The sequence below is a fragment of the Mustela erminea genome, chromosome 7, assembly GCF_009829155.1.
Source record: "Mustela erminea isolate mMusErm1 chromosome 7, mMusErm1.Pri, whole genome shotgun sequence".
NCBI classification, from domain to species: domain Eukaryota; kingdom Metazoa; phylum Chordata; class Mammalia; order Carnivora; family Mustelidae; genus Mustela; species Mustela erminea.
Genome location: NC_045620.1, coordinates 21585952 through 21600596, shown reverse-complemented (window position 1 = coordinate 21600596; position 14645 = coordinate 21585952). Strand labels below are relative to the sequence as shown.

Sequence of the window (14645 nt, the reverse complement as noted above, 5' to 3'; positions counted from 1 at the left end):
TACAGTTTACATACTGCTTCTTAATATGTAGCTCATCTTTGCTTGGTGTGATGAGACACAAACTTGAAAGACCACACTCGAGCTAGGGGTTGAAGAATTGCAGGGTTTATCAAAATAGTATCTGGGGGCTGTGCAATGGTTGTTGGGGAACAGCCTGCAGAAGGTGCTTTCTGCGGAAAGCAGAAAGTGAGACCAGAAGGTGAGACCTGAGTGGGTCCATTTTGCTGGAGTACCTAAGTCTGGTCCAGAGCAGGAGGAGGTTAGAAAAGTAGCAGAGGCCAATCCACAGGCTGTGAATGGTGGGCACTCCCTCTGCAAGTCGAAGGGGCAGCCACATCTCTGTGTTGTAGTCAAGAGTTTTTTTTCTCCTGAACTTTGGGCTGTTTTTTGTACAAGAGCACTTTTTTTTTTTTTTCCCTGTGACTAAATCACACTTCCCAGGGACACCAAGCAGTTTCTGATTGCAACTGTAACAGCCTGAATACCAGCTGGGATTTTTGTATTAAGCAGCTCTGTGGGGTCACCAGACCAGTAGAAAATTGGAAATCTTGCTCTAAAAAGCATTTCAACAAATACTTGTTTTGTTCTTGAAATTTTTACTGCCCTAATTTGTCAGCTAATGGATCAGAAGTGATTGAACCGCTTGCAGCTGTTTTCAGTGATGGTCCCGGATGCGAGTTAGGGGTGCTACCCTGGTGTCGAGTTCCAGCCTCTTCCCTGCCCTGTGCATTTCAAAACTGCTCTTGTTTTTTTTAGGCTGACGTGGTCATCAAGTTCCCTGAAGAAGATGCTCCATCGACTGTCCTGTCCAAGAACCTTTTCACCCCCAAACAGGAAATTCAGGTATAAGAAGCCTAAGGGCTCCTGCACTGAACACGGAGGGGAAACGTGAAATGGGCAGTAAACACCTGGGCTGTGGCTGTGGCTGCTTCTTTAGCTTGTTCATACGATATGTTAGTGTGGGCTTTGCCATTCCATGAATTAGGACAAATACAGTCCCATCATAGAGCTTGAAGAAACAGGCTCAGAGCCCAGTGTCCACCTCCCTGAAAGCAGATAGCTGGACACAAACTCAGAGGCTGTGTTTCCTTAGCATCCAGAAGATTCAGCCTTAAGCTAGCTGCTTGAGAGCTACAGCACAGGTGGGTTTGGCTTTCTTCCTCTGCTCCTGCAGAAATCAGGGCTATTGGGGCCTCTCGGTGGAAAACTCACCTGGGCAGGAGGACAGGGCTTTCTTTTCCCAGGCAGTCCTTTCCCCAGAGATTCACCATCCCTGCACATAGTTAGCATCTCTGCCCAGCTCAGCTCAGGACTGTGGTGAGGATCAAAATAGGTAACCAGGCATGCCTGGGTGGCTCAGTCGTTAAGCGTCTGCCTTTGGCTCTGGTCATGATCCCAGGGTCCTGGGATCAAGCCCCATATTGGGCTCCCTGCTCAGTGGGAAGCCTGCTTCTCCCTCTCCTACTCCCCCTGCTTATGTTTCTGCTCTCACTGTGTGTCTCTCTAACAAATAAATAAAATCTTAAAAAAAAAAAAAAGTAACCAAAAAGGAAAGAAAGGCTTCGAGAAGTTTCTAAAACATTTTGCAAAATAAACATAAAACAAAATAAAGCTAGTAATCGTTAAAGCAGTTTGAGGCACTGGTTAAGGAATCGGAGGTGGACACACTGTGGACTATATGCAGTCATGAGAAATGATCATACTGTAGTAACATGGAAACTGTTTATACTACATATGAATTAATGTTGAAGTGTTTCAGGCAGACTACTTACTTCTTTTTCACTAATGAAAGGACAAGGGCCCAAAGAGTGTCACAGTAGGATTCTTTTTTGAAATTCTCCTAACGTTGATATAGTCTTACTTAAGATTGTAAAATGCACTGAAAGTGTAGAAGGTAGGACCGTGATGATGAAGGGCGCTGGCTGAGTTGTAGAGCGGAATAGGCGGTCACGAAGGGGAGCTGAGGCGAAAATTTGGGAGCAGGACTCCCAGGTGAGGCTACCTCCTCATGGAGCTGGGTTAGCTGCACATTGGCGAGGAAAGACAGACGCAGGTCTGTGCATTGGAAGAAAGTGAAAAAAAATTAAATTTGCCTGTGTCAGAGCTTACCAGGTGTAGTCAGATGCCCTTATAGCCTCCTTCTAACTGGGATGGTCATCAGCCTCCCACCCGCAACTTTTCAGCTAGAAACTGAGGCAAAGAGTAAAGCAACTTGCCCTTTTACTTGGGCCAGGATAGAAGTCTCTGGACTCCCAGTCCATCACTGCTTTTGCTGGGTGACACCAGATGAGCTTCCCAAAGATCTTCAAGTAGAGTTTCTCAGGAAGACAAACAAACTAATAAAACAAAGAAATATCAGAGCAATGCTTTCCCAGCTTTCTGGTTCGATTCCAGAAATCAGACAGAACAAGGAGGGGAGAAAGTTTATTTAGGGCTTCCTTAGTGCCATGGGCTGGATGCAGAAGGGGTGGGTTATGGTTGGAAATCCATAGTGAGGCTCTTAAATTTTAAGTTATAAAGGAGAGTGAGGTTACTTAACTTAAGTGGGGCAGCAGCATATGAGGGTGCCACCCTCGGAACCCAGAAGCATTATGAAATCCAGAGTCCTGCCTTGGATATCTGTCACCTAAACCGCCCATATACCTGGGCACCCTCTTCTTGTTTTATTTTGTTTAAGATTTTAAAAAAAATTCATTTGAGAGAGAGAGATCGATCATGAGTATGGGGAAGGGAAGAGGGATAAGCAGACTCCCTGCTGAGTGGGGAGCCCAACAAAGGGCTCGATCCCAGGACCTTGAGATCATGACCTAAGCTGAAGTCAAATGCGTAACCGACTGAGCCACCCAGGTCTCCCCCTTGCCCCTACAGGCACCCTCTTTGACACTAGGCAGATGCCACTAGATTGGTTGTATTTTCTAACCTCTAAATGGCAGTGAGTCTTTGAGGGGAAAAAGAGGGTTGACCAAGTAGTGAGCTGGCACTGGTGTGTTTGGAGGAAGACCTCTAGGATTAGAAGCCAGCATTGTGAAGAGGCAAAAGGCCAGGTGTCTGGTCACTGCCAGGAGGGTGTAGCCTCTGGGAAGCATTTCTGCCTGGGTGTCATTGGCATTTTGGTGCCCAGTCTACGTGGCAGCCCCTGCTGGGAAGGGCACATTCTTCAACATTCTTGGTATGTCTTCTTTCGGCAGCACCTGTTCCGAGAGCCTGAGAAGAGGCCCCCCACGGTGGTGTCCAATACATTCACTGCCCTGATCCTCTCGCCCTTGCTCCTGCTCTTTGCTCTGGTGAGTAGCTGTAATTAGCATGGGCAGTGTGTGTCTGGCGCCAGACTCAGCAGATGTAGCCGTTCTAAAGGAGGCTTTGTGCTCTGGCCTCAGCAGAGCTCCAAAGGGGTCCAGCAGCTGTGACCTGAACCGATGGTCAAAAAATTTTAGAATAACTAAAATTCCCCACTTGGGGGAGCAGCCAAATAAACTGATCCGTTAACGGGGGGGGGGGGGGGGCAGGAGAAAGTACCTAACAGCCACTAAAAATGATAAAAGTACCTAGACTGGGATGCTCTGTAGGAGTGTTCTGAGGTGAAGTGTGAAAAAAGCAAGGCCCAATGCTGATAGCTGCATAAAAACAGGGTACAGAGGCTGTGGATTTCAGCATTTGGAGCCTAAAACCATAAACAAATAAACAGCCCAGAGTCCGCATACAAAACTAGTGTTAAATAAATTATTTTTCATTATATAATGGGATAATACGCAGGTTTATTAAAAGAATGGATAGATTTACATGCTGATTTAAGATTGCCATGGTATCTCACTGAGTGAAGCAGGTCAGGGGTAGGATAGTATGTTTGTATGATCCTCTTGATATAAAACCTTAAAAAGGCATTATCTGTTAGTGTCGGTCACTGCCCAGGAGAGGACCTTTTAGGGAGTAAAGAGGAAGGAAATTTTTATACTTTAATGTACTGTTTGAATTTTTTTGTTTTTTTTTTTAACCAATTTTTTTGTCTCTCTTTAAAAATTATAAGATGCATATCCTCAAAGTTCAGAGAATATTGAGAACTGCATGGAAAATTCATTAGCTCTTACTTTTGGGTGGTTACTTGCCTGTGTTCCTAATTCATTCATCGATTTCAGTAGAGGAATTAATGGTCAGTCTAAATCTGGAAGGCATGGCACGATCTTTCAGCAACCTGACATTGGGTAGGCACCTGTTCTCGTATTTGAGTGATCAGAATTCCAAAAGGCACAGAACCTGGAGCAAGAGCGTGCCCCCTGCCAGCTGCCAGGGGGCTTATCTTACCCGTATTTAGAGGAATTAGGCTGAGTGCCAGTGACTTCATCATAAATGCAGTCTCTGACCTTTCAGCCTCATGGTCTCGCCTGCTTTAAAATAGAAAAGTTTGCTGTCATTATAAAGGATGTTCAGGTGTGAGTTACCCATGCACATTTGAAAGCAGGTGTCGGAATGCCTTTCTAAAGAGGAAAGGGAACAATTTTTTCCTGAGGACTAACAATAGGGTGGTTGTCACTTGGAAAAATGTTCTGTCCTTCAAGTGTGGATGAACTTTAAGCCCTTGGGGCTGTTCATCGGATTAGCATTGACGTGGCATGTGTTGTCTTCTGTTTGAAGTCCTAATGTCTTTTTAATTTATTTCTCCCCATCGTTCAGTGGATCCGGATTGGTGCCAATGTCTCCAACTTCACTTTTGCTCCAAGCACAATCATCTTTCACCTGGGACATGCTGGTAAGCACCCCCGGCTGCTAATTCCATTTAACCTCCTTTGACATTTCGCCTGCCCACACGAAAGCCCTGTTAAGTAGACCCACGGCCTATTAACTATAATGACTTAATAGCATAACATTTCCCTCTTCCTCCTGGCCTTTTAGGACAGTTGATATGATGATAAACCTGTTTGGTCCATCAGCTTAGAACAGCTGTCATTATATTGGGTTTCATTGTGCTAGGCTGCCGTTGGCTGGCCATTTACCCCTACTTAATAGCCCTGTTCATTTCCAGAGATTACTCACTTATCGTATCTTTACATTGAGCCGTCTTCCTGGATGACGAGCCTTAATGCAGTTTCCAAAGGTTATCTTTCCCCCACCGTATCGATCTTCACGGTTGCTGGCGGCTGCGTCTGGACAGTAATAGAAAACAGTTTCTTCCACAATTGGACACACTGTTCTGCGTTGTTCTCTTGAGAACTCCATACCTAAACATAACAAGACAGTAAATTCACAAATCAGCTAAGCATTTCAGAGATGTTTGACCGTCTTGGGTCTGTGGTGCCTTGCATTTCACTGAGACTTCACTATCCTTTTTTTTTTTTTTTTTTAATTTTTTTTTAATTTTTTAAAGATTTTTTTGAGATAGAGCGCACACAAGCAGGGGGAGAGGGAGAAGCAGACGCTCCTGCTAAGCAGGGAGCCTGATGCCGGGCTCGATCCCAGGACCCTGGACTCGATCCTGGGACCCTGGGATCAAGACCTGAGCCAAAGGCAGACGCTTAACCGAACAAGCCACCCAGGCGCCCTGAGACTTCAGTATTCTTTTCTGATTTTGTTGATTCTTTGAGGAGTAATCCTGTGTTTGTCAATTGTGTACAGAGTCTGTGGGGCTCCACAGATGTGTCTGTGTTTTTCTGGGGAAAGAGGGAGTCCGTAACTTCGGTCAGATTCTCACAGTGGTTCATGACCTCAGAGATGGTTAAGAACCCCTGCTGTAGTTCATCCGTCATCCTTCTGGGCAAAATTGACAGGGTGACCTTTCTCTCCAGCCCAGTTACTGGATTTGAGTGATAGCCCTCCTGAGTCAGACTGAGAACAAAACCTGAATATAAATTTGTTTAGAAGCGTGACTTTCTTTGCCAGAGAACTTTTTGTGCACATTCCCTCATTTGATTTTCATCACAACCGTGATGGGGGTGCCTAGGGCAGGAATTACGATCCCCGTTTGACAAGTGAGAGAATGTCGGCTCGGAGAAATGGACGTGACTGGGAAGAGCAGAGCCTGGACTTGAACCCAAGGCTCCCCGTGCCCAGACCTGAGCCCTTTACACCAACCCTCCCTAGTACTCCTCGCCTCCCTTCTAGTCACACTGGCAAAATACCCATAATCATTTTTTGCAATGGAAAGGAAATTATTCCTTTATTTAATCCTGCATGCTTTTGTTCAGAATTTGAAAAGTAAAATGAATCCTGACTATAACAAGACAGTCATGTTAAAAAACAAACAAACAAACAACAAAACAAAAAATAAAAGTAAAACCTACGATAAAATAGATGTGAGCTGGAACATGGAACAAGATAGTTAACGTAGCTGAGGTGCTGAGGTCTGATTTTTACCTCTGGTTTTTTTGGTAGCCAAGGTAAGTGTATTGAGTTATTAATTTTCTGGCATTGGATACAAGGAATAAAACCAGCTGGTCTAGAAAGAGAGACTTCTTCAGAATCCAGCAGGTACTGTTCCTGACTGTCCTCTGCCCCAGGCCATTGTCACTGTTTCACTTAACTGGCTCTCATGACGTCTGTTCCTTCAGCGATGCTGGGGCTCATGTATGTCTATTGGACTCAGCTCAACATGTTCCAGACCCTGAAGTACCTGGCCATCTTGGGCAGTGTGACGTTTCTGGCTGGCAATCGGATGCTGGCCCAGCAGGCAATCAAGAGGTAAGGCTAAGGATGGTCAGGGGACTCCGAGTGGGATTAGAAATATTTTTGTCAGCTCTGCTCACCCAGCTCTTTGAACAAGGGTTTGTGACTGTGGCTGAACGTTTGGATCCTTGGGGGCAAGTGTGACACCTTAATTCCACCTTTTAAGTCCAAAAAGGGCCTTGGTGATCAGCTTTAAATATATTAAAACCACAGTGATCTGTGCCCTGACACATTAGAATAAGAGAAGAAAATAATTTCTTTATGAAGATTAAAATGGATTAGAACACGTGGGACAGAAGATTGTTGGTCATGTGCTGGCTGGTATAAAAATGTTCTCTCCTGCCACACAGACTCCTCTGCTGCCCTCCTCGCAGGCCCCGGGGAGGGACTCCTCTGTCACCCCTAGCAGCCTCACAGAGCTTTTCCTCCTCAGTGTGAGGTCCGTGCGCTTCCCACCCGCACCCTCACCCCAAAGCTGCCACAGGTTCCAAGAGGCCCCCCAGCTGGAGCCCTGCTCAGTAGCCTCCACCACGTCCCTGACAGCCAGACAACCTCAGGTTTGCACAGATGGTCAGATCTTAACGCAGCGGCAGCCGCTTGCTGGCAGCTTGACTGTCGAACCTGGGTGCGAGGCCAATTTAAATGTCACATAGGTGTTTCTCATTGATTTGACTTTATTAGAACTTGGGTGATTTCAGCCACGTAAAGGTCAATAAGAAAAGGTCAGAGTTGCTTTCACCTTTGGAAGTTAACAACTTCAGATGTGCCCTGCTTTCTCCTCTCCAAGATGTTTGCTGTAAGAATCGAACTCAATAGTGTGCCCTTCAGCGCGGCTGCCAGTTAAGTTGGTCACATCAGAGAGGCTTTCTCAGAGACCGCTAGCAGGCAGGGGAGCCCCGTGGCTCAGCCCTACTCCAGGCTCCATCATGAACTTCCTGAGTGCCTCACCATGGAGACCCGTCCCAACGTGCTTCCTCACTTCTTGAATCTTCCACATTCCGCCAGAGCTTTCCTTAGCACTGGCCGCGGCAGCTGCTTCATTTCTCTGCCCCTCCAGCAGCCTTCGCTTGGCAGCTCTGCAGTCCATCTGAGCAAGAGCCCAGGATTCAGCTGTTTTTTTCTAAGCAGAGCCCTGTTCCCTGGCAGCAGCCAGTCCAGGCCCCAGGGAGCCAAAAGGCTGCACTCTGTGGAGTTCTCTCTGTTCTGGAAGTTGCCCACACAAGATGAACAGAATCAAGGGGAAGGTGAGGTAGATTTAGAGCCTGCTTAGCAGGAGTTCCTAATCTGGGATCCTAAAATTATGTACCTTTTCTGAAGGGAGAGACCATGGTTCTCATCCCCTCTCCAGCACGTGCGCGCGCGCGCACACACACACACACACACACACCCACACACACCGCTTATACAGAAAGTTAGAGCCCACTCTTCTGTTGCTGTCTTTGTAAGCCCTAGAACAAACTCTGCCACTTGGGAAATCATTGAAGCTCTGGTTGGGTGTATGCTGCTATTTCTTTTCTCAAGCTTATTTCTCTTCCCACTGTCCTTTCTTGATTCTCAAACCCTCTTTCCTTTGGCAGGATCGCTGCAGAGCAGAGCAGTAGATTGGCAAAATATAGGACACTACGGTAAAAATGAAGGGTGGACTTCTCCCAGAAGCAGGGCCCCTTTCCCATCTTGCCCACCTCGTGCATGTCAGTTGTTTATCAGATTTTCAGCCCACTCGTTCCTCCCCACCTTCCCCAACCCATAGCTGAATTCTAGGGCCATTTTCCAACTTGTTGGACCAGGTTATGACTGGACCAGGGCAAAAATTAAAGCTCCCTGAGTTAGCCCAACTGATGGAGTAACGTGACCTGGCGTTGACATTAGACTCCATCCTCCCTTATGTCCGTGGGGTACTTTATACACAGCAGCCCCTTTCTCTGTGTTTTTAGGAGGGCGGAGTTGAGGATATCATAGATGCAACCTTGGACTTCTTTAATGGGGACCCCATTCAGAACACCTAAATTCATGAAACGATGGTCCCATGGCAAATCCTGGCACACCTTGTCACTGTTTCTAGGCCTTTTTGTAACACTGATCTTTGCCAAGCAGTGTGGTTAGGGGAGACTGAATTATGAAGGACTGTTGGCCATAACTCAAAACCAGAATCAGAATGCTGGTTCCTAAAACTCAGCGTGTAGTTCAGGGCTATTCCCTGTGTGGCTAAAATGCCAAGTGAAAGATCACCCATTTTCTAAGTATAATCCTGGGGTGAGGATGGAAGTGGGGGCAAGGGGAAGGGAGGGAAGGAGAATGAGTGAGTGCTTCATTGATCCGCTCATCTGGACTAGGGATCGGCAGAAGTTTTCTGGAAAGATAGCATTTTTGGGCTTTGCGGACCATATGGCCTCTGTTGCAGCTGCTCAGCTCCGCCATTGCTTTTCGAAAGCAGCTGTAGACTGTGTAAACAAGGGAGTATGGCTGTGTTCCAATAAAACTATTGCTTCAAAAGATTTTATTTATCTGAGAGAGAGAGAGAGCTTGTGCACGAGCTGGGGGAGGGGCAGAAGAGGAGGGAGAGGGACAAGCAGACTCCATGATGAGCGAGGAGCCCGATTTGGGGCTCGAGTGCATGACCCTGAGATTGTGACCTGAGCCGAAATCAAGAGTCACTTGCTTAACTGACTGAGCCACCCAGGTGCCTCCCATTAAACTTTAATTTACAAAAACAGGTGGTGGGCTGGATTTGGCTCTTGTGGCATCATTTGTTGACACCTGCACTAGGCCAACAAAGAGAAGGGAGGCTATTTGAGTTTTCTTTTATGTTCCCTGATCCCTTGCCTTGGAATTGGCTTTCTCCGCCAAAGCAACAGAGCCATCTAATTTTTAATTCTCTGCAAATCGGAAAGATCAACAAAAGTATAGGATATAGAGTCTTTTCACTGATGTGTGAGCATAAGCTGGCATAGCTAATCCTCAGCACATTTGTCTTGGTTTTGTTTTTGGTGGTTTAATTGAGGTATAATTTATATCTGGTAAAATTCACTCTTTTTGTATACTATCTGTGAATCTGGACAAATTTACTCAGTCATGTAAATACCACTTCAGTCAAGACATAGCCTATTTCCACACTCGAGAAACTTCCCCTGGGTAGTCAGTCCTTGTCCCCACCCCCATTCCCTGACATACCCAGTTGGTTTTGTCCTGAATTAGAGTTGCCCTGAGATTTTGCTTTCGAACTAGTCCTTTCTGCTAAATATTGAGCTCTTTAATTGTTTAAAATAACTCTGGATTGATTTTTTTTTCTTGCTGTTTAGATAGTCTGCCCTCACGCTGCTGCTACCCCAAATCATACTGCTTGAGAGAAAGGAAAGTTGCTTGATCATGGGGACATTTGCCACTTCCAGAGGTTGGGACCTAGTATTTTAAAGGAAAGTCTCCGCTTTTGATCCGAGGACAGACATTGATTTGATGAGGCTAGGCAGAGGGTATAACTTTATAGCCAAGATGGCGGCTTGTGAGCCTCTTCCCTTTCAGCTCTTCTTCCTTCACACGCATGCTGTCCTTTCCACACAGACATTTCAGAGCACACACACTTTAGTGTACCTGGGAACCTCTGGATGTCTGCAGGGAATTACGGCACTCCCTTCAGCCCTCAGGGTTAGTCCAGTGCCTGTGTATGTCCCCCAGCACTACTGACGCATTGGCTTGGAGCCTGACATCCTGTAAGACCGAGGCGCCGTCACGCCAGCCCTCCCCACTGGGTGTAACGGCCCACTCGGGACGGCGTGTGTGGCAGTGCTGTGCTTGCCAGAGCTGCCGAAACACTCTTGCTGGTTCGTCCTCCTGGGTGCACGGTGGCCGTCTGGATTGTGTTTCCCCGTCGTTCTTCGAGTCTAGGGAAGGGCAGCCGTGGGGAAAGAAGGAATAAAGAGATTGAAAGGTTTTAGTCCCCTCTTAAAATTTTTCTGGGAGCTGAGTCCCATTTTTGAGTCGCCTTCTTGGTTTAGATGCTGAGGTTGACCGTTGGCAGGAACTCGACAGGAGCCATTTGGGAGTGTGGTGCAGGTTTCTGTACTGAACGGCCAGAATGCCGTCTTACAAGCTCGCAAAGGCCCTGCGCTGCTTGGCAGACCCAGAGTCTGGGAGATTAAAGATGAACGTTCTTCAGGCTTTCCTTTTTCTTCCCCTACTTGAAATTTACACTGTCTTTTTGGCCTTGCACTGTGAGAGGTGTGCCTGGAATTCCCTCATCTCAGAGCTCCGTTGGCCACTTTCTTAGTTGTCAGGCTTGTGTCATTGTTTTTTACTTAACGTTGTCATCAGCTGTAGTTAGAACCAGCTGTCTCACAACCGCTTGTGAAATGAGATGGGGCATAAATAAATAGAATTAATAGATAAATGATTACTCCTATATAAGTGGGGCCTCACTGAAGGCAGAGGACCTTGGTCCCTCTGTTGTCACCAGTTAGGAACTGTAACTGAATTGAAACCTTGAGTAATTCCGTGTTTGCCCCCATTTTCTTTCAGAACAGCACACTAGTGCCAGAAAAAGGAAGGAAGTGCTGAAAGCCGAAATGAATATCAAGAAAAGGAGTCAAGAACAATTCACAGTTTGTAAAGAGAAATGAAGAAACTTTATTTAAACAGGAAAAGGTCGAAATTGTGGTTATACTTTGGCTTGTTGTTTTTCTCTTCCCCCGACATGGAGTGGATACCTGTGAGCCCCGATACTCCGATTCCTCGGCATGGTGCCCTCGCCAGATGCTGTGAATAATCCTAACTTAGCCGCCAGGTGTTGCATTTGAAAAGTTGAAATTTGTAATTAATCTGTTTTGGAATAAAGAGAATAACAGGAACAGAGGCTTGACTGAGAGTTTATTCTAGGGCTTGGGGGCACGTAACAGGAGGACTTAGTCGGGAAGTACTGCTGACACGGGGCCATCGTCTTTCTCCAGGCCTTTTTCTATGGTTCCTTCTTGCTTGCCTCTTGCCCAATAGGACTGCGAATTGCCTGGAAAAGCAAGCATCCTTTCTTCTGCAGCGGGGGGCACCCTCTGTCTGCAGAGGGGTCCTGTTGGTATCTGAAGCCCCTTCTGCTTTTGCCTGGAGAGTTTGGGCTTGGCATGAAGTGGGGAAGGGAAGGAATTGTCTTAAAAGGAGGCTGACTGCATGAGTATTCTTAGACTCAGACACACCTGTCTCAGGAATGCCCCTCTTGAAGTTGTGCGGGGACTGCCATCACCTGGGCGTATAATACTATGTAGAGAAGTCATAGTGAATAGTGGTGTTCATGGATAGACTCCGGTGTCAGGCAAGCCTGCTGTCACCACTTGGTAGGATGGTTGAGGCTGAGGGACGCAGGGCCAGTGGCTGCAGTTCTCTAAGCCTCTTCTGTGGATGAGAGATAATAACTTGCCCACATTGTGTAACTAAAGGAGCTTCGTGCATCTGGAGTGCTTGGCCCAGCGCTTGACACCTCCCCTCATTAGCCCCTAGTTACGTACTCTGGCGCTTCACCTCTAATTTTATTGGTTGAAACATCATAAATACATTTAGATAACTTTTTGAAATACAGGTAATTCTTACAGTATTTATTGAATTGGCGGGTGGAAATGATTTTGATCTGAAGTCTTTCCAACTCAGCTGGAACCTTCTACTGCCCCTCAGGTGACGTCTGACCACCCTGGCCTGTCTTCAGCAAGGGTCCCGACAGGTCCAGGTCCGTTTAGCCAGAAGTTCCTTCCAACCGTCGATCCCCACCCTTCCCCTTGCCTATGAATTCCCACTTTCCCACAGTGTATTAGGAGTTGAGCCCGGTTCTATATTGAGGTCTCTTTCCCCCTATCACAGTCATCCTGAATGAAACCTATTTTTACTGCTTTAACTACCATGTGGGCTTGGTTTTCTCCTGTTCCCCTCCTTACCCCTCAGGGTAAAGTTTCCCATCAGTAAAAATGGGGATAATACCTCTAAGGGCATTTTAAGGATTAAAGGATGTCATGCCCCAAACAACCAAAGTGCCCAGCACTTCTCCTTGACTCAGTGTTGGATCAGCGTAGATACGGTCCTCACTGTTCCTTCCTGTGTGTTGGGAGGAGCACAGTGAGCAGTCTGTACTACGTCCACGGCGTGCGTTTGATTGTTGAATTCACTCGATTCCCCAGCTTGAATTTACTGAGGCACTTGAAGTCTTAAAACCACACCAGAGCCCTGTCCTGGAATCAGGAGTCAGTTCCCAGCTGCACCCAACCCCCCCCCCCACTCCCCCAACCCCCCTACCCCCACACCACCGTGCAGTGCGGTGGGACCCAGCAGGGTGCCTGACCTCCCAAACCTCCCTGAGGCCAGCAAGGCCAGCCCTGCACCGCCTTTCTCCAGAGGGCTCTGGGAGGGAGCAAATGGAGCAATGGACGGGAAGCCTCTTTGTGAACTTGAAGTTAATACAAAAGGGATTATCGTTAAAAGTGACAAGTCCCCCATTGATTAGAGCATTTCTTTAGGGGAAAAAGAAACCAGGACCCCCATGGGAACAAGAAGTTCCCAGCCCCTTTGTAGAGAGGGGTGAAGTCTTTCACGATGCCATTAGTGTTAAAGTGCAGGGATTGTCGCCACCATGGTTTTTTCCCTTTCGAAAAGCACAAGGAGCAGTGGGTTCCAGGGGTCATTATTTCATCTGAAAAACGAATTAGAAGTTGAGAGAGACCTCCGTTTTTGCTTTTGTCAGGGTGGAGGAAAGAGATGAGCAGATGGGTCTGGGGGAGGGAAGGGGCCTCGGGGCTGGCCATGGCCAGTCCAGCATCCAGCAGGTTCTCCACCAGCCGGCCTCTCTCAGCTGAAGTGCACTGCCAGCCCTGAGTGGCCAACCTTCACCTCTGGGGGCTTTTGTCCCCCATTGTTGGTATGGCCTCCTGGGCAGAGCCACCACAGTGGCCCCCTGCAGAGCCTTTCCCACGCTTGACATTCTTTCTGGAGGGTACCCTGGGGGCTCCCAGAGAGAGCAGGTGGTCTAAACCCTGTGAAGAATCAAGCTGGCTTTACAGCTCTAGTGTAAGGAGACAGGAGACCTGCCCTCCAGACCCAAGGTCAGCACTGTATGTCCCTGGAGACCGGGATCGCTGTCTTGGGGGTCCTCTGCAACTCGAGATTGCTGCGATTCTTCCTGCACTTATAATCAAAACAGACGTCTCATCCTGACTTTTCATAGTTGTTTTTAATTCAGTTAGAGCAAAATGCACAAATCTTAAATGTACGCTCATTGAATGTTTGTATGTAATGACACTGGTGTAACCATTACTCAAAGCAAAACAGGGAACAATTTGATCGTCCACCCTACTCCCTGAAAGTCCATGGATCCTGAGAGGCATGTATAGGGTAGGTCACATGTGGAGGTATCTGGCCCAGGTGAAATGGTCCCGGGATAGAAAAAGCTAATCATTGGGGCGCCTGGGTGGCTCAGTGGGTTAAAGCCTCTGCCTTCGGCTCAGGTCATGATCCCAGGGTCCTGGGATCGAGTCCCACATCGGGCTCTCTACTCAGCAGGGAGCCTGCTTCCTCCTCTCTCTCTGCCTGCCTCTCTGCCTACTTGTGATCTCTGCCTGTCAAATAAATAAATAAAATCTTTAAAAAAAAAAAAAAAAAAAGAAAAAGCTAATCATTGACATAGGCACCTGTGGTCAGTGGCTTCTTTTCTCTGCCTCCCGTTAACAGCAAAACTGCAACAAGAGAATTCTCTCTACTGGCACTATCTCCTAGAGATAGAATGCAAGCTGCACAGGTGATTTAAAATTTTTTTTTTAAGATTTTATTTATTTATTTGACAGAGCGAGATCACAAGTAGATGGAGAGGCAGGCAGAGAGAGAGATAGAGGGAAGCAGGCTCCCTGCTGAGCAGAGAGCCCGATGCGGGACTCGATCCCAGGACCCTGAGATCATGACCTGAGCCGAAGGCAGCGACTTAACCCACTGAGCCACCCAGGCGCCCCTGATTTTAAATTTTTTAAAACCAG

At 47.2% G+C, this 14645-nt stretch overlaps 1 protein-coding gene across 2 annotated transcripts in view; it reads left to right on the top strand.

The window, feature by feature from the left end:
* Positions 1 to 11499, top strand: part of RPN2 (ribophorin II) — a 56489-nt gene extending 44990 nt beyond the window's left edge. Inside the window, exons 13-18 of one of the 2 annotated variants that reach the window (XM_032350739.1) lie at positions 757 to 843; positions 3189 to 3284; positions 4669 to 4744; positions 6540 to 6669; positions 8232 to 8279; positions 11167 to 11499. In XM_032350739.1, coding sequence (XP_032206630.1) covers positions 757 to 843; positions 3189 to 3284; positions 4669 to 4744; positions 6540 to 6669; positions 8232 to 8279; positions 11167 to 11179 — 450 coding nt within the window. In that variant the 3' untranslated portion in view covers positions 11180 to 11499. The remainder of the gene's footprint in view (positions 1 to 756; positions 844 to 3188; positions 3285 to 4668; positions 4745 to 6539; positions 6670 to 8231; positions 8280 to 11166) is intronic. The other variant, XM_032350740.1, reaches the window with a different exon arrangement.
* Positions 11500 to 14645: the final 3146 nt, after the last annotated feature.